The following is a 19,482-nucleotide window of genomic DNA, read 5'->3' on the forward strand; positions in this document are numbered from 1 at the left end:
CGGATCTGTGGGGATTACTAAGGCAAAGGGAGCAGCTGAGGAGAAGAAGGCAGTTATTGGGGGCTGTCTGGGTTGGCCTCATTCTGTGTGCTCCTCTTCCCTGCTAAACATGCAGGACGTGGAAATTTCTGCTTCAGAAACTAGCTTGCATTCCTGACTTTGCTCTTTTTAACCAAGTCCCTGGAGGTGAGTCCACGCTGGACTTTGTGGCTTGCTCTCCCTCCTGTTCGGTGCCTTGATCCTTTGGCATTTTGCACCATGCCTCCTTGCCAGGGCGTGGAGGCGATACCCTGCAAGCTCACTAGAACCCAGCTCAGAAGCGCTAGTTGCCTGACTACTACAGGTCAACTGCAGGCTGGACCTGGGAAAGGATCCATAGTCGCCGCCCCGCTCAAGGCAGGACGTGCATACGGGGTCTGCGACGGGTGGCTGGGGTCACAATGACACAAGGCCGATCCAGGTGGCTCCTCCTCATCGTGAACCCACAGCAAACTTGGCCAAGCTGCTTGCACCCTGGAACCTCGGCCACAGCCTTCCACAGGGATCACAAGCCTTGCCTCCAGGAGGGACCCTCTCCAGGTTTGGCGGCGGGAACCCCAAGGGTGCCTGAGTTGGGGACGGTTTGCTGGGGGCTCCACTCGGCCTGGAGAAAGGGCTCCCTGGCAACGCTTGGTCCACACTGCCTCAGGGGAGCATGCCTTGTTGTCTTTCCAAGACTTCAGAGTATCCCGCAGTCACTGCAAAACGGTCAGGAGGAGGAGAGGCAACCCAAGCTGTGGTTAACTTCCTGGTGGTGGCCCACATGGTGCGGCTTGCTATAGGGGTGCCTGTGTTTGCTTTACAGAATGGAAACATGAGACCATTGACTTCTGTGGAACTCATGTTTGTGATACCTGTTGATGGCCAGATTCCTTCCTGCCCACGTAGAAAGTGTGGTGCTAGCCCAGTAAGTTCACTGCCAGCCCAGGGCAAGTCTTCGTGAACCATGGAGGCAGTCAGTGCTCCAGTTTTCTGTAGAGATGGAGTATGGAGGATGTCCTGGAACCATCACTCTTTTTCTGGTGGTTCTGGGATGTCAGGAGCCCTCCCTGCATGGGCAAAGATGTTCTGTAGAATATGTGGGCAGTAGGATCTGTAGCAGGTCATGTTGACTCCCATTAAATAATCTATGTTTGGAGAAATTTAGAATATTCCAATTCACTTAAATGGACACTTTTTGCTGCAGGTGACTGGGATGCAGATATCCATGCCTTGAGTTGCTGCTGCTTTACTGAGAGGACCCACAGGGGTGGGCAGAGGAACTTATAGAATTCAGCTTGTCCCATGGGCACCTCACTATTCTTCCAGCTTTCAGTGCATGAAAGAGATTGGGACCCAGTTTTTCTGGACCACAGCTATGCCAAGTCATGGAATGCCAAACCAGATGCCAGTAGTGCCCACCCCACCTGCATGATCTTTGTTACTCCCCTGAAGCAGCACCAGGATACCATGTGAGTTTGGGTTTCTTTCCTAAAGGCTACTACTGCTAGAACTGGGAAGTAAGTACTTTCATGGGGATGACTGGGAGGGTGCTGTGTGGGAAGGTTGGATGTTAATTTGGGCATCAAATATCAGGCCTAAATGTGGACATTTGCATTGAAGACTTCTCCTAAGAAAAGTTAGAAAAGCAAGACATGTAAAGTAAAATAGACAAGGGTGCCCACTTAGATAAGTCTTATATATGGAAAAAGAAATTGAAAAGGATTAAATTGATGAAAATAAATGCTGAGATGTTGATTTTAAAAGATTGCCACATACAGCAGAACACGTTGAAATGTGCCTGTAATCCCAGTGGCTCTTGATGCTGAGGAAGGAGGATTGTGAGTCTAAAGCCAGCCTCAGCAACATAGCAAGACCCTAAAGAAAGAATAAAAAATGGACTGGAGATATTGATGAGTGAGTAAGTACCTATTGGGTTCAATGCCTGGTAACAGAAAAAAAAGATTGCCACACAGGCCATGTATGATTTCACATGCCTGTAATCCCAGCAATTTGGGAGGTAGCAATTTCAAGGCCAACCTCCACAATTTAGAGAGAACCTGTCTCAACATAAAAAGGGCTGGATTGTAGCTCAATGGTAAGGGTCCCTGGGTTGAATCCCCAGTACTATATATAAATAAATTAATTAATTAATAAATAATTGTCATACAGGGTTAGACCTGTGTCACTTTGGTGTAGTGCTGTGGTTTGCTTGACAGTGACAACAACAGTCATTTTGCATTTGCTGACCTCACACATAAATGTTAGGAGCAAATTCCCAAGACATTGCTTTCTCAATGTGACAGAACTTCCACCCATAGGTTAATCTAAAACCTTCTTAGTCTAATATTTTCAGCCAATCTGTATTATAGGGCAAGCAGCTTTCATGATATTATTATTTGATAGGAGATACAATTATATTGGCTTAAATAAACCTGTTGGCAATTGTTTTGAACTTTAAGGCAGTCTTATTTCTTACATTTTGAGACTTGTTGATATGTACTACTCTGATGATCAAATGATGCCCTTAACTACAGTATTTTGGAGACTGTTTTTTTTTAATTTTATCTACTTTTAATCTTTCCTTAAGCACAGGCTTTAGTTTTTTTGGGAGCTAGAGATCTTGTGTTTTTCCTCTTTTGATTCCACTTCACACCCACAATTGAGTCTTTTTGGGTTTTTTTTGGTAACCAGGGATTGAATTCAGGAGCATGCAATTTCTGAGCCACATCCCTAGCTTCATTTTGTATTTTATTTAGAGACATGGTCTCACTGAGTTGCTTAGTTTCTCAATTTTGTTGAGGTTGGCTATGAAATTGTGATTATCCTGCCTTAGCCTCCCGAGCCACTGGGATTACAGGAATGGGCCACTGCAACCAGTATTATTTGTCTTTCTTAACAAAGATGTTGGTCACCACAGAAAGGGCAGAAATCTAGAGAGAAAGATGAGAAAGATGAATTAGGATAATTGTTATGTGGTGATAAGGTATTTATTCAATATAAAAGACATTTTTGGGTAACTAGGTGATTATTAACTGTGGTGTTGTATTCAGTATGTGTGGGGCTTGTCCCATTGCCTCACCTGTTTACAGTGAATGAGATGTCCCAATAGATGTGGAGATGGTCACGATGACTCCCATGCCACTGTATGACAACAAGGTGTACAGTGTTATGAATGAGTACAACTGGCATGTCATCTTTGCCAGGCTTCAGGCAGATGCCCTTCCTCCTCCAGAGGACCTGTTTTTTTCTGGACCATAGCTATGCAAAGCCATGTAGTGCTCACCCAGATGCCAGTCGTGTCCACCCCACCTGCGTGCTCTTTGTCACTCCCCTGAGGCATCACCAGAATACCATGTGAGTTTGGAATTCTTTCCTAAAGGCTACTATTGCCGGAACTGAGCAGGTGGGGATTAGAGTGGATTTTTGGAGGAATGATTGGTGGGTACTTATATGGGAAGGTTGGATGATTAATTTGTGCATTTCTGTTAAGCATATACAAATATCAGACCTCAGTGTCCACATTTGCACTGAATAATTTTCCTGAGAAAAGTTAGAAAAGCAGACATCCTAATCTCTTGGACACTGGTTATAATTTTACCTAATTTCAATCTTTCCTTAAGCAGAGGCTTTAGTTTGTTTGGAGATAGAAATCTTTTATTTTGCCTTCTATTTTGCCCTATGGATTCTACTTCACCCCACCTTTGATTCTTAATGAATTAGAGAGACCATGATGTGTTTTTTAATTTTTTTCCTTTTATTTTGCAGTGTTGGGGATTGAACTCAGGCTCCAAACATAGCAATCCATGATGTGTTTTAAATACACATAGAATTGTGATTTGTGATTCATTTCCCAATGATTTTAGAAATTTTTGTTGTATAAGACATAGGACCTGTGACTTCAGGGAATATCTAGCATAATCTTTGCTGTTGTTGTTGTTGTTGTTGTTGTTGTTGTTGTTGTTTTTGGTACTGGGTATTGAACCAGGGGCACTCCACCACTGAACCACATCCCCAGCCCATTTTTTAAAAAAAATTATTTAGAGACAGGTCTTTCTAAGTTGTGAAGGGCCTTGGTAATTTGCTGAGGCTGGATTTGAGGTTGTTATCCTTCTGCAGCAACCTCAGGAGCTCCAAGGATTATATGCATGCACCGTGGTTCCTGGCATCCTTAACATTTGATTCAGGTTGTCTTTTGTTATTTTTGGTTTGTTTTTGTTTTTGTTTCAATGAAAGGGGAGTACTCAATTCTATGTTGCCCAGGTTACTCTCCAAGTCTTGCACCCCAGTGACCCTTCTGGGGCTGTCTATAGACATGGACCACTGTGCTAAAAGTGTAAGCTTGATGCCTCTCTCCTAAGGCATAACTGAAAAGCTCCTATAAAAAGCATTTGAAATCTTTTCCTTTTTGTTATGTAAAGCTTCTTGCTGACATTGAAACTCCTGGATTCATACCCCATTATATTATTTTTTAATCCTTTTTTTTTCTTTTTTTAGTAGTTGATAGACCTTTATTTTATTTATTTATATACAGTGCTGAGAACTGAACCCAGGGCCTCACATATGCCAGGCAAGGTTGCTACTGCTGAGCTTCAGCCCCAGCCTCGTTATATTACTTTATTTTTGAGGTTCTGAGGATTGAACCCAGAGCCTTGTGCATGTTAGTCAAGCACTGAGGTACATCTCCCACACTTTTTGAAAAATTTGTAACAGGGTCTTCCTGAGTTGCTATGGTTTGGCTTGAAATTTTAATCCTCCTGCCTCAGCTACACTAGCAGTTGGAATTACAGGTGTGTGCCACCACACCTGACTTTGTGACAGTGAGGTCCTGTAGAGTTCATTTTGTTGGTAGTTAGAAAATTATTTCCTCATATAAACCCTGTTGCCATACATAGACCCTGAAAATTGGAATTTGGCATATTGCAGGAAATAATTTTGGGCCATTGTGACTGGAATATGGTGGCAGGTGGGCTGTAAGTAGGAGGTAGACAGAGGTTGGCAGAAGAAATCTCAGTTGATTATGAGAGGTATGAAGTCATTGGAGAATTTTAAGCTAGGGATCCAATTTGTATTTTTAGAGGATCACTTTGGATTTTTAAAAAGTAGATTATAGTATAAGAGTGGGGTTAAGAATACCAGCAGTGAGGCCTCTGCAGTAGCTTGAGATGAGCTAGACATCATGATAGTCTGGAAAGGGATGGGAACAGTATAAAGGAAAAGGTTCAAATAGGATCCCTCTTAGATCTTTGGCTTGAGTAGCTGGATGGTACCATGAATTGGGGACACCTAGGGAAATTAGGTTTGAGATGCCAAAATCAAGAGTATTCTTGTAGGCACCAATGTCCACAAGTTTTCACTCAGTTTCTGATCTGATAATCAATCAGCTCTTATTCCCACTACCAAATATACTGCACAGTTATTCACTTCATTTAATAATGATGTGATTATTCCAGTCATTGGAAATGGGTGCAGTGAGATCATCGAGGTCAAAAATTTAATATGGTGTTGAGGAGATAGCTAGTAGACCCAATTGATTTGCATGGTATTTTAGGCAACAAAGATTGTACAGTGTACCTAAGGTGTTGGGGAAGGATCGCCATGGTACTAAAATTCTATTAGCATAATTTTAAAATGTGAAAGATCCTTCAATGATCCATTTATATTCATTTTAGTGGTAGGCACTGCACAAAATGAGTTAGATAGAAGCTTTCTGCATAACAGGTGATTCTAGATAATCACAGACTTTTACAATCATATAGTTAAGTACAAGTTGATTTATTAGTGAATCATTTAAAACTCTAGACCAGTGCTATTCAACAGAACTCTGCAGTTATAGAAATGCTGTAATCTTGTGTGGTCTGATCTGGTGGCCAGTCTGCTGAGCATTAGAAATGTGTCTTGTGTGATTAGGAACTGGATTTTAAATTTATTGACACTATTTAATTTCAATTTATTTATGTAGTCGCCTGTGACTTATAGCTTCTGTATTTGTAATAATAATTACCTTTATGTAATTAATTATTTGCTTACGGAATATATCTTTCTTTATAAAAGCTACTGGTCACTTTTTAAACTTTTAGCTGGTTTTATATTCCTTCAGCACATACCACAGAGAGGGAAGAGATCTAGAAAAATGTGAGAAAGATGACTTAGGATCAAAAATTTTTGTGGCTATAATGTGCTTATGCAATGTAAATTAGACTATGTTGAAGAGACATTTTTTGGTAACCAGGTGATTGTTAACCATGGTGTTGTTTGCAGTATTTGTAGACTTGTATCATTTCCTCACCTGTGTACATAGAATCAGATGTCCCAATAGATGTGAAAATGGTCACATCATCTCCCATGCAACTCTATGACAACCAGAAAGTGTGCTGCATGATGAATGAGTGTGAAGGACACATCATCTTTGACAGGCCTGATGCAGATGCCCCTCCTCCACCAGAGCACTGGGAGGAGCATGTCAATAGTAGGCCACTTCTCAGAGGAATGGGTTAATGTCACTATCCTATAATAATTTTTTTCATCCTCTTTAATGAGACATTTATTGTAGCTACATAAATGGGAATTTTCTCCTAACTCTGTCTCATTACTGCCAGCTTGCTGTGCTCTGAGCTCATTGAGAGTAGGGCCTGCTTCTCTGCCATCTCAGCCTCCCTATGGCATTGCCTGGCATACAGTAGGCATATAGGCAGAGTGTTTTTTCAGGGCTCAACATAATCCATGGAGGATTGCTTGAGCCCAGGAGTTTGACTCTAACCTGGGCAAAATGGTTCATATTGCTGAGACTTGCCTCTAATTTGTGATTCTCCTGAATTGCTGAGATTACAGGTGTGCACTACTGTGCCTAGCTAAGAATCCTCTCTTTAAAAAAGTTAGCGGAATAAAAAAAATTAATTTAATTTGATGGGTGTGGCTAGTTCTGTAGCTTTCATTACAATATAGGGCTCACCCAGACTACCGAAAATTAAATGTACATTTGTATGATTTTACATTTTTGTGGTCTATAGCTAGTAGAGTGCAAATGTTTTAGAATCACATGAAAATCCAAGAGATATTTTTAGAGGCTTTAAAAATAGATTTAAAACTGGGTGTGGTGGCATGTCTGTAATATGAGCTACTAGGGAGGCTGAGACAGGAGGTCTACATGTTTGAGATCAGCATTGTGCTAATTAGACTCTGTCCTAAAATTTAAAAAGAAAGTGTTGAGAGTACAAGTCAGTACTAGAATATGTCCCAGCAGGCATGAGCTCTCAGGTATAATCCCCACTATTCTCGAACAAACAAATATACAAACAAAGATTTGCAATCTCTGGTTTTGAGAGATACTTACATTCATTTTCCTGGATTTGCTGGCTAGTTTTGTTTCCCTGCCCTGCCTCCAACAGAATCAGCATTCCTCCATTTTTCTGTTTGTTTAGCAAACATTTCCCTTTTATATAACAACTTTATTGAGGTTTATTTACACACCCTGTAATTTACCAGTTTATGTGTACTGCCAGTGCTTTTTAGTGTAAATTCAGAGTTATTCCCCCAACACCCTAGTGTATTTGATGAAATATTTCATCACCTCAATAAGAAACTCTATTCCTATTATCAGTCAATCACCATTTCTCCTGACTTCACTCATCCCCGGAAGCCACCAGTGCACTATTTGACATAGATTTGCCTCTTTCGGACTTGAGTGTATGGGATTGTGAGTTGCATGTTCTCCATGGTGGGTGGTTTGGCTTGTGCTTGGTGGAATGTTTCCAAGGGTCATGCTTATTAGGCCGTGTTACATCACTCCTTTCTTTTGATTGACATTCCATTGATTAGATAATCCATATTTTATTTGTCCACTGATCACTGATGGACATTTAGGTTGTTTCTGCTTTGGCTGTTATGAAAATGATGCTGTGAACATTTGTGTACAATTGTGTGTATGTGTGTGTGTATGTGTGTGTTTTGCTGGGGATTGAAACCAGGCCTTGGGCATGCTAGCCAAGGGATCTACTGAGCTACCTCAGCAGGCCCTGTGTACAAGTTTTTGTGTGAATGTATGTGTAAAGTACCTAGGAATGGAATTGCTGGATCATATGTATATGAACTCTGCACTTAACTTCTGAGAAATTGCCAGACTGTTTGACAAAGTGGCTGCTTAGCACTTCACTTTTGATGAAGCTGGCTTTGAACTCATGATCCTCCTGCCTCAGCCTCCCAAGCTACTGGGATTACAGGCATGAACCACCACACCCAGATTAATACTTTACTCTATTTAAAAGAATTTTTGTAATTGTAGATGGACAGCATGGCTTTATTTTTATTATTATTTTTTTTTGTTATGTTGTGCTAAGGAAAAACCTGGTGCCTCACACATGCTAGGCAAGTGCTCTGTCACTGAGCTATGGCCCCAGCCTGAATGCTTTTACTTCTTATTGTATTAATTTTCTGGAGCCTTTTTTGTTCTGGAGTTTTAACCCCCCTAAGCAGGGCCATTGTTTTTTATTTGTGACAGGTCTTCCTATGTTGCTAAGGCTGACTTTGATCTTTAGATCCTCCTGACTCACTCAGCCTCCCTAATGCTGGGAGTACAGGTGTCACCACATTGGCCTCTGTGTATCTTTGTTTCTTACTTTTTTGGTACTAGGGATTGAACTCAGGGGCAATAAAGCACTGAGTCATATCCCCAGCTCTATTTTGTATTTTATTTAGGGAGATGCTCGTCACATCACCATTGCTGTGGCTAGCTTTGAACTCATGATCCTCCTGCCTCAGCCTCTCGAGCTGCTGGGATTACAGGTGTGTTGCCACGACACCCAGCTCTGGAGTATCTATCTTATTTCAATGCAGTTGCATTTTCCCACTATGTTTTAACTTTATAATTCATGTTCCCTTTTACAGAGGTTTGAAATTTTCATATAGCTACATTTATCTTCCTTTTTTGTCTTCTAGGTTTTTTAGATGTTTTCTTATTTCATTCTTAGAAAGACCTGAATCTGAAATAGGCATATGGCTAGGTAGATTGATTACTATTTTCTACCTTGCTAGTGGTTATCTCAGCCCTATTTTTTTACTTTATTTTTTACTGATAAGAAACACTACCTTGATATAAATCTTGTTTGGGTCTAACAATCACTTATATTTAAAAAAATATTGAGTAGTTTTTTCCTAATGACAGGGAGAGTCAGTAAACAAATATTACTGAGTTGGTATTTTTGTGGGTTCTTTTTGTTTTGTTTTGGTCCTGGGAATTGAATTTGACCACTAAGCCACATCTCCAGACCTATTATTATTTTTTTATTTAGAAATATGGTGTCAAAAGTTGTTTAGTGCCTCACTGTTGCTGAGGCTGACTTTGAACTCACAATCCTCCTATCTCAGCTTCCCAAGCTGCTGGGATTACAGGTGTGCACCACTGTACCTGGCTCTGATTGGTTTTCTTCTATTGCCTTTGTTTTCATATCTTTAGGAGGCTTCCTAGTCTGAATTAGAGTACCTAATTCAGGTTGCCAGGAGTGGGTTGATGGGCAGGTTAACAGGATCCACAATTCTGTCTGGGTGCATTGATGTGGGGTTAAGAACTGTAGGGTAGATTCCTGATTGCAGTTTGCTGCTGATTTGGAGGACAGAAAAAGTTGTCAGTAAGCAGCTGGTCATGTGTATGGTGGTGTCATATACTGGGATAAGTTAACTTATATAAGATATAAGTTTACTAATTTTGTGGCATATTGGAAAAATTAAGAAGCATGAAAAAGGGAGAGAAATTACTGTAGGGTAGAATTGAGACCAGGAGAATAGTCACATATCTGTCATATTTTTGTTTTTAAAGCTAGTTTAAGTAGAATTCTTACCATAGTCTAAGGTTTTGGTATACTGAAACGCTTTGCTGTTGCAGGTTTTGTGAAATGTACAACCTATGCAATTCAAATTTCTCTATATGCTGGTACCCTATCTTCATTTGCTAGTGTATTTTAGCTATTAGATAAATAATTATCTTTGGTAGCACTAAAAGACTTCATCTTTGACTGGTGTTGACTTGTACGTGAGAATATACAAATGTTTGCTGAGATGATTCATTGCCAGGATTGGGAACAGAATCTTGTGTCAAGTTATACTCTTTCAGAAGGGGATCAAAAAAGATTACAGAATTTTCCTTAAATGTTGTGCATACATGAGGAATATCCCTAGGGTACGTCCTTAATTTCTCAGATATTCCCTTTAGGACTGACTGGACAGTGGCCAAGAACACACTATTCAACAAGATCCTCAAAGCCCTGCAGTCTGACCAACTTGACCGCTTGGCCAACAAAGGGGTAAGAAATCAAAAATCTGCCAATGTGGGCTCTTCCTAGTTCAGGCCTCTATGACTGACTGATTTCTACCTACCTCCTATCTGGTAACTATGTGGAACTCTTGTTCCTTCTTCTTGTATTTTTCAGGCTTGTAATGAGCCATTGCTGCATCATGTAGCTGTGGACAAGTGTGCAAGGCGGGTGCGGCAGGCCCTGACCAGTGAGAGTTGGCACACCAAGATGATCCAGTGGCTGCACACGACCCTGATGGAGACCTTGAGTCTGCCCATGCTGGCTGCCTACATGGATGCTTTGCAGACACTGAAAGGGAAGGTAAGGCTATGGTTGGTGTCTGCCCTGTGCTGGGGGCCACCAGTCTCTGAGATGCATTCAGACATGGGGTTGGGTAAAGTCTTTACGTGGTCAGTTTGGAGGGCATGGCTAGTAGGTATGCTAATAAAAATAGGAGACAATGTCTTGTTTTTACATTTGATCTGCTGTAATGTCTTTATGCCATCTCCATAATGAGGTACAGGGCCTAAAATCCAGAGGACTCATGGCCTGACAGCCCCTGGCTTATGTCATTACTGGATTTTATCTTCCTGCTCCCTCTGAAGTCTAACAACCTCCATCAGACCTTGATACTTTTCATTCTCCAATCTTTAAAATCCTTTTTTTCTTTCTCTCTGAAAAGGATCTCTAACATGTAAATACCTTTTCCTTTCCCTGAGATCACTTTGACCTCTGTGGGCAGTGTGGAATTCACACAGATACTCCTTTGGAGTGTAAGCATCAGGGTATTTGAAACTCATATTTATACATCTGCAAGGTCACATCTTGTTGGACAGTAAAAGAACAGGATATGGTATAATTAATGATATATACACTATTGTTGGATATGTTTTTAGAACATAATAGTAGGCTTCATTAACAAGCCACACTCACTTGAAGGCTGTACTTTAGAAGAAAATGCAGGGTTTATTTAAATTTTCTTATTTATATAAGGATACAATTTCTTTATTTTGTTTATTTGTTTTTATGGAGTCCTAAGGATTGAACCCAGGGCCTCATATGTGCAAGGCAAGTGCTATGCCACTGAGCCAAAATACCAGCCCAGAAAATATATATATATATACATTTTGTTTTCTGGGCTGGTATATATTTTTTTTCAGCAAATAGTCACTACAAATTTTAGAAAATGCAGAAATACATAAGGAAAAGGTCATGCATAGTTCCACAGGAATTCTATGAACATTTGGCATGTTCATATCATCATACAGCCTTTTATATATAGTGCTGTATATATTTTGTTTTATATGTAGAATTTTAGCAAAATTCTTTTGTTCCTTTCTTTCTCTGTCTCTTTCTGTCTCTCTCTGTCTCTCAGTACTAGGGATTGAACCAAACTATGCTGTATAACTGACCTGCATTTTATTTATTTATATTTTGAGACAGAGTCTCACAGCTCAGGCTGGCCTCAAGCTTATCATCCTTCACATCACTGTGATTACAGCATGGCCACCATGCCTGGTACTAATTATTTCTGGGGGTTGTATATTGTCTAGTATGTATTTGAAATTAACCCATGCTGGGCATGGTGGTACATACATGTAATCCCAGCAGCTTGGGAGGTTGAAACAGGAGGATTGTGAGTTCAAAGCCAGCCTCAAGCAGCTATTGAGGCTTCAAGCCACTTCAGTAAGACCATATAAAAATAAAAAATAAAAATTGGTGATGTGTCTCTGTCTTTATGCATCCCTGAGTTCAATAAATGGTACCAAAAAAAGAAAATAATCCTAGATATTCAGTCAGGTGGATAAATTATTTAACTGCTCCCTAACATATACATTTAGATTGTTTATGTATTTTGATTGCTATTAACAGATAACATGTCACTGGGTATATATTATTTTTGATATAATTTCTTGTTTTGGAACCAGGAATTGAACCAAGGGACACTTAACCACTGAGCCACATCAGGCTTTTTTAAATTTTTGAGACAGGTTCTCCTCGCTCAGTTGCTTAGGGCCTCACTCATTTGCTGAGGCTGGTTTGAACTTGCAATCCTCCTGCCTCTACCTCTCAAGGTGCTGGGAATACAGGTGTGTTCCACCACACCTGGATTGATAATAATAATAATTTCTTTTAGAAGGTTCTCTAGTGAAATTGTTTAGTACAGGGATGGGGATAAACTTAGGATCCAGATGCATTTTACCAGATTGATTTCAAAAGGAGCATACACACTGTCCTTGCATGCTGGGAGCTTATTTTTCACACAGCCACTTATTTGTACCTTTGCTACACACAGAATCATCTCAAACTTTGTCTTTCTAGATCCCAACCTTGATTGACCGCATGCTTGTGTCACTCAACACAAAGACTGGGGCCAAAGGAACTCAGGCCTTGTCACTGCTGCTGAAAAGGCCCTGGGACCCTATTGCAGGGTGCTTCCTCATGACAAGCCAGTGAGTTGAGGGGCTCAGGTTTAAGTGTGGCAAGTGAGATGTTCTGACTCGTAGCCTGTAGCCCTGGCCGGAGGAAGGTGTAACCTTTTCCCTTAACCACTTGTTTATTAGTGCCTAACATCATTCTGTAAGCAATGGGTCATGGGTTGGGTGAGCAGCCAAAAAAGCCACTCCTGATCATTGCGGGTAAACCTCTCACTCACCAGGTGGGATTTTCTCTTTGCAGATGAAACTACCTGGCTCTCCTCTGATTCTTATCACCTCCTCAGGCCCCTCTAACTCTGCATCTCCCACCTCATGCCGCCACCGCTTCTGGAAATCTCAGCTGTGCTGCTTAGGCAAGGTTTGTTGGGGGCAAGAGGATGTCTCCACGTGGGAATAAGATCTAGGAGGATGGAAGAGAAGAAACACAGGAAGGTGTAATAATGGATGAACTTGAAATGTAGAGCATCCCGTGACTCTTAATTGGTGTTCAGATACCACTTGCTGCAAGGTTGAGGGATTCAGAGTAGGTTAAGTTGAATGGAGAGATTTGAACCTAGCACTTTGGCATGGCACCCTTCCTTCCTTTAGGTCATCCCTGTTGCCACCTATCTGCCAAAAAATGGCAGTGGAGTGGGCCTTCTGCAGTGCCTTGAGCATATGATTGGGGCAGTTAGAAGCAAAGTTTTGGAGGTGAGAATGACCCTGTCTCGGGCGACCCTGGCACACCCCAGGTGACCCTGGTACACCCAGTGTGATGGGGTGTTTATACCTGTCTGAAGCCTCCTTCTGAGTGTCTTCTTTCCCTTCCTATGAAGATTCACCACCATTTCCCACACAAACCCATCATTTTGATTGGCTGGAACATGGGAGCTTTGGTGGCCTGTCAGGTAAGTGGTTTCTGTCTTATTAGGAGGTGTCTTGGGGGCAGTACTGGTTGCTAATAATGGCCATCAAGGCCTTGACTTATGTTTCAAGCCCAGTGCTAGATGCTTACCTAATGATTGCATTTTAAACTGTAGAAAACAAACTTTAGTGGTTTTTTTTTTTTTTTTACTTTATTTTGGAAATTTTTCAGCAGGACCCAAAGTAGAGAGAAGCTAGTAAGTACAACACAGGGTCCCTTTCCAAACTTTACCTGTAACCAACTCATGGTAGGCTTGCTTCATCTTTCCCCTTCCTGCTTCCTTTCTCACTCAGGTTAATTTGAAGGAAATCCCAATATTTTATCTTTTATTTATGTACATCAATAAACATTTCAAAAAACAACAATAAAAAAAACAACTCCTGAATTACATTTTCCCACATGTAAGTACCATTTAATTTGCCCAACTGAAAAAATAAATCTCATAGGCACAAATCAATACTCTGGAATTTCATGTCGTGTTCATATTCTGTCCCTTTATAAGATATTGAGGAGTTTTTCCTTTGTCTTACATTGTATATCCACTAGTTTGTTTAAGTGCCCCTGACATGTCCAGAGCCCCAGTGCTGTCCAATCTTGTGGAGTAGATACCTAGAGCCCAGAGAGGAACACCACATCCACCTGACTCCTGCTCCCAGGGAAGTGAAATCAGCAGCTGTTCCACAAAATCTGGGATGTTTGGAGCAGAGAGATCCTATTCTACTTAGGGGAGAAAGGCAATGCATTTACCATTTTATGAACTCTTGGTGGAGATAAGTGATGATGTCTCGGCCTAGCAGGTGGACAAGTAAGAAACCTCCCATCCTGTGCCATCTGAGGACCTGACTTCCCTTCATGGTAGCTTGCATGGGAGAGCACACCTTGTGTTAGGAAAGAAGAAGGGGAGGAGGGAATGGCTGGTGAGTCTGCCAATCCCCTGGACACTGGGTAGGCTGAGGCATACTGAAGTCACCTTCCTGCAGACAGACTGTGCCATTGTCCAAAGCTGTCAATCATGGAATATCACTGCTGTTGTCTGCCTTGGGTTTCCTCTGTTCACTGTGTATGACCCCCAAGGGGTAAGAGTAAGGTGAAACTGGTGGCAGAGGTCATTGAGAGTGGGAGCAGGGGCATCAGGAACACATCCTCATACATGCTGGGTCAGTTATGCATGATTGTGAACTGGCCAGATCTAACCCTATACCCCTTATAATATGTGGATGATCCCCTTTTGGATATGAAGACTCCAGTCCTCATTGTTCTTGGTCAGAATTCCCTGAAGTGTCACCCTGAGGCCATGGAGGACTTCTGGGAGAAGATCTGTGCAGAAAAGAGCTTGGTGATTATTGGGGGAGCTGATGATGATCTCATATGGTTAAGGTCCCCTTGGGGTTGTCAGAGTGTTGGAGGAATGCTGTATGGTGCTGCTGTAACTGTAGGCTAATCTGATTAATCAGCTAACAGTAAGCAGTTATTTTTTAGTTAATTTTATACCTATAAAAAATGTCGCAAAATTGGGTACAAGAAAAATCCATATACCTCTAACCTGGATTTTTCAAATATTGGCATATTGTATAAATGAAGGATAATTCTCAAAGTCAGGAAATGAACATCACTATGGTGGCATTAGATTCAGATTTCATCAGTTGTCTCCCAAATGTCCATTTCTGGCCCTGGAATCAATCCAGGATTCCATGTGGCTATGGTTGCCATGTTTCCTCAGTCTCCCCATCCCTACCCCATGAGCCAAGAGGTAATCTACCACTGAGCTATACCTTTGCCCTTTTTGGTCTTTATTTAGTTTATTTGATTTTTGGTAGTGGGTATTTAACCCAGGCACACATTATCACTGAGCCACATCTCCAGACCCCACCCCTTTTAAAAGTTTTTTTGACATGGTCTCACTGAATTGCTTAGTGCTTTGCTAAGTTGTTGAGGCTCACATTTAACTTTACATCCCCCTGCCTCAGCCTCCCAAGCTAATGGAATTAAAGGTGGGTGCCATCACACCTGATTGTTTTTTATTTTGAGACAAGGACTCTCTAAGTTACCTAGACTGGACTCAAACTTGTTGCCTCAGCCTCCTGAATTGCTGGGATTACCAGTGTACACCACCATACTATGATGTTGACACTTTCAAAAATGACTGGCCATTTATTTTGTAGACTGCCCCCAGATTAGTTTTTTTTTTTTTTGACATTTTCTTCATGGTTATATTGAAGACATGTGTTTTTGGCAGAAATGCTTCTTGACTTTTCTCATTGATTCCCATAACAGAATTCCTGTTGGTTTGTTTTATCACCCCTGATAATCCCTTGCTCATGTGGTTAAGGTGTCTTCTTCAGTGTTCTCCACAATGAAATCACTGATTTCCCCTTTGTAATAGGGAGAAGGATCCTTGAGACCCTGTAAAAATTATGCTTTTGACAATGTACTTTCACTGGAGTTTGCATTTTTAAATGCCCTGTTGAGGATGAATGAATGTAGATATTATTTGTATGAAAACTTTTTTAATGTATTTTGGAGTACAAACACAGCTAAAATTTGGAATGAGATGGCTGTTCTTTTCTTATGATACTGGAGTATAGACAGCTTTAGTTATGGTGTCATGGAATATATTGAAAATGAGGGTGTGGCTTTTATTGACATTGTTTTTCTTAGTAATTCAGATATTCTCATCTACATGAGAAAGACATGATTTGCTGTAGGGAGTAGAGGGAGTTAGGCCTAGTGTTCCTCAGTGTTACCTTTTGGAATTCTTAAACATTTGCCTCATTTTTTTTCTATTTTTTTTTATATTGCAGTACTGGATTGATCCCAGGGATGCTCCACAACTTAGCTTTATCTTCAGCACTTTTAATTTTTGATCTTGATGCAGGGTATCACTATTTGCTGAGCTAGATCTTAGACTTTCAATCTTAAGGCTCTGTCTCCTCAGTAGTTGGGATTACAGGAGTTGCTGCATACCTGGCTGCATGGTGCTGAGAGTGTTGGACAGATAACACTAATAATGTCTTCTTTGCTTAGAAATTTGGGCACTCACTGTCTTCATCTGAATGTGGGGACCTGGTTTTCTCTTTATCAGGATTCCCAATCAGAAGCCGGGGGTTTTAAGGCTAGCTTTCAAGTGGGGAATCCAGTCAACAATGGTCATTTTCTCTTTTCCCGTAGAACTAGCCTAGGACCCCCTTTCATCTGCTAAACTATCAACCTCAGAATTGGATGCTGGGCCAAGTGACGTCTCAGTGAGTCCTAGCAGTACAGATGAACTTCACCTGTTCTGACTGAGGTGTGGTATTTGTGGAGGGGATGAAGCAGGCACCATGCTTAGTTTTCCACATGGATTGTTTTGTTCAATCCCATGACTACCTGAATGAGGTATTATGATTCTCCCTTTTTGCAATGTGAAAACAGGCTCAAGAAAGGTTGCATCACTTGCCCAAGGGCTAATAAATGCTGTTTTATTGGTGCAGAGAATGACAGATGAAAAATCCATTCTTATTTTTATAGGATGCTATGGAATATTTTATAAACATTTTCTTCATTCTGTCTCTTAGAATAAGCAAGGCAAAGAAGAAATCAGAAGGGTTTTCTCAAAGGATGTTGGACAGATGTATTCAGGTGAACACTTGTCTCATATTTCTCTCAGCAAGGCCCTCTTCTATTGTCATTGAGGTTCAGTCTTGTTGGAAGCAGCTTGATGAATGGTGTGGGAGTATCCAAGGGGGCTTCTGATAGGCCTAAATCATAAGCAAAGGAGAGTGGCGACCTGAAAGGAGGGTGAACCAGTAAGAGAGAGGGTCTGTGGGAGAAGGGTGGAGGGTCTGTACAGAGGCACCTGCTGCAGGTCTTCTCTGTTGTGGCTGTTTGGAAGGCTGGGTTTTGTTGCAGGCACTGTGAGATGGGGAGCAGCATGAGCACACCTGAAACAGAAGCAATGCAGGAGTCACATTAGCTTCACACTGTCTGGTGGTTCCTGTTGTCAGGTGGAGGACCCATCTGCCTGGCTTCTTTTTGTACTAGAATGAGATTGTGGACTTCCTGATGGGAGTGCTTACTTACTGTAAGGGTCTCATGGGCTGTGAGCCTTGGCATCAGGATGCTGAGAAGAAGAAGCCTCATGATGTGGCCTGCAGAGACTTGGCATTTGAAGTCCTTGAGTGGGACAGTCAATCTGCTTCCTCAGCTGCCATGCTGCCCTCCTCACTTTTGCGCTCAGAGGTAGAGTGGGTGGGGAGGGAGCACTCTTGCTGGTTGTGAGGGCCTCACAGTGTGCTCTCCAACCTTCTGGAAATGCCTGTGAGTTCCTCTGAGGAGGCTCTAGGGGATCCTGCTGACTCTTGACTCTTGACTTGACTCTTCTCTTGGCCTTCTCACTCCTGAGGATCTTTCCAGAGTGTCCAGTAGCCATACCTCCCATTCCATGACCGTCATGGCCACAATGACCTCTGCTCAGAAGTCAAGCGCAGGTGCTCCCAGATGCCCAAAAAAGATGTGCAGTGGAAAGAATCTATGCTGATCCACAAACCAGCCCAGGGTATAGGCTCAGGGACCAGTGGCCTCTCTCGGGTTCTTTCTACTGCAGGTGGTTTCGCATGGCAGTTAGAAAGCACTGGGTTTGCAGCTTTGTCCAGGAGGATATGAGAGGCTCCTTTCCCATATTCCTGTCCAGGCATAATTAGGTTGCAATGAGTGGCTGTTGTGCCTGCAGCTTCCAGGAAGCAAATGGGGAGGCAGAGGTGGGGAGGACACAAGCAAGGAATCAACCAAAGGCAGTGGGCACAGCACACAAAGGAGCAGCAGAGCAAGAGCCACAATGAAAGATCCAATAGGAGAGAAGGAGTAAAACATCAGGTGAAACAACCACAAAAGTGCCCTTGAGTTAAATCCCCAGCACTCCACCAAAAAAGAATTTGTAGTCTTTTCCTTTAATACTTGCAGTGTATAATCTGAAAAGTCAGCTGGTTTTGAGGTTCCGTAATATGTGGTAAATTCTTGTTTCTGTCTTTCAGATAATCTTGGTTTTTAATTTCTGACTATAGTGTGTCTCAGTATGGAGCCCATCTATCCTAATTAAGGAGGAGGCAGAGTGGGGTATTAGAAATAGGATTAACTTTCAAGTTTTTCCTACTTAATATTTTGTTGAGTTTCTTGCATGTGTAGGTTAATCTCTTTCATTAAAATAAGAAACTTTGAACTTTTACAATTTTAAAAATATTTCCTTTGTCATGATTTGGGTCTTAGATGCCCACCAATAATTCGTTGAAGGCTTCATCTCCAAGCAGCAATGTTCAGAGGGGAGAAATATTGGGTGGGGGGGATTGAATCATGAGAGCATTTACCTCATGAATAGATTAATTTATGGATGGATTCAAAACTTAATGGGCTATCCAGAGGCCATGGAGACTTTGGAGGTGGAAACTTATTGGAGAATGGTTCCTGTGGGTGTGTTCACAAAGAGGATATTTTGTCCTTGATTCCATCCTCTTTCTGCTACCTGGCCCCACGACATGAGCATTCTCCTCTGACATATGCTCCTGCACTTTGATGTTCTGCCTCATGACAGATCCCAAAAGGGTGAAATCAAGTGACTATGGACTGGAACCTTTGAAATTTGTGGTCCAAAATAAACCTTTCCTCCTTTAAAATTGTTTATCTCAGATATTTTACAGCAGCAGAAAGATGACTAATACACCTTTTGTCTATCTCTACTCCTGGCATTTCCACTACATGTATACTGGTGGACTCAGTGATAACTCATAAGTCTCTGAGGCTTTGTTCCTTTTTTCTTTCTATTCGTTAGACTACATAATTTCTATTCTAATATCTTCCAGTACAT

The 19,482-nt window shown here is 41.5% G+C and overlaps 1 protein-coding gene across 1 annotated transcript in view; it reads left to right on the forward strand.

Annotated features, from left to right (window-relative positions):
* Positions 1–1,287: 1,287 nt before the first annotated feature.
* The window catches only part of LOC143389273 (KAT8 regulatory NSL complex subunit 3-like), a 96,760-nt gene continuing 78,565 nt past the window's right edge, over positions 1,288–19,482 (forward strand). Inside the window, 16 exon segments of the mRNA XM_077108481.1 lie at positions 1,288–1,488; positions 6,316–6,487; positions 10,210–10,313; positions 10,440–10,625; positions 12,627–12,735; positions 12,738–12,757; positions 12,984–13,100; positions 13,331–13,432; positions 13,558–13,629; positions 14,650–14,666; positions 14,668–14,723; positions 14,858–15,023; positions 17,201–17,264; positions 17,667–17,864; positions 18,028–18,109; positions 18,112–18,180. Of these exon segments, the coding sequence (XP_076964596.1) occupies positions 1,324–1,488; positions 6,316–6,487; positions 10,210–10,313; positions 10,440–10,625; positions 12,627–12,735; positions 12,738–12,757; positions 12,984–13,100; positions 13,331–13,432; positions 13,558–13,629; positions 14,650–14,666; positions 14,668–14,723; positions 14,858–15,023; positions 17,201–17,264; positions 17,667–17,864; positions 18,028–18,109; positions 18,112–18,180 (1,699 nt within the window). The 5' untranslated portion in view covers positions 1,288–1,323.

Source organism: Callospermophilus lateralis, unplaced genomic scaffold (genome assembly GCF_048772815.1).
Source record: "Callospermophilus lateralis isolate mCalLat2 unplaced genomic scaffold, mCalLat2.hap1 Scaffold_83, whole genome shotgun sequence".
NCBI lineage: Eukaryota > Metazoa > Chordata > Mammalia > Rodentia > Sciuridae > Callospermophilus > Callospermophilus lateralis.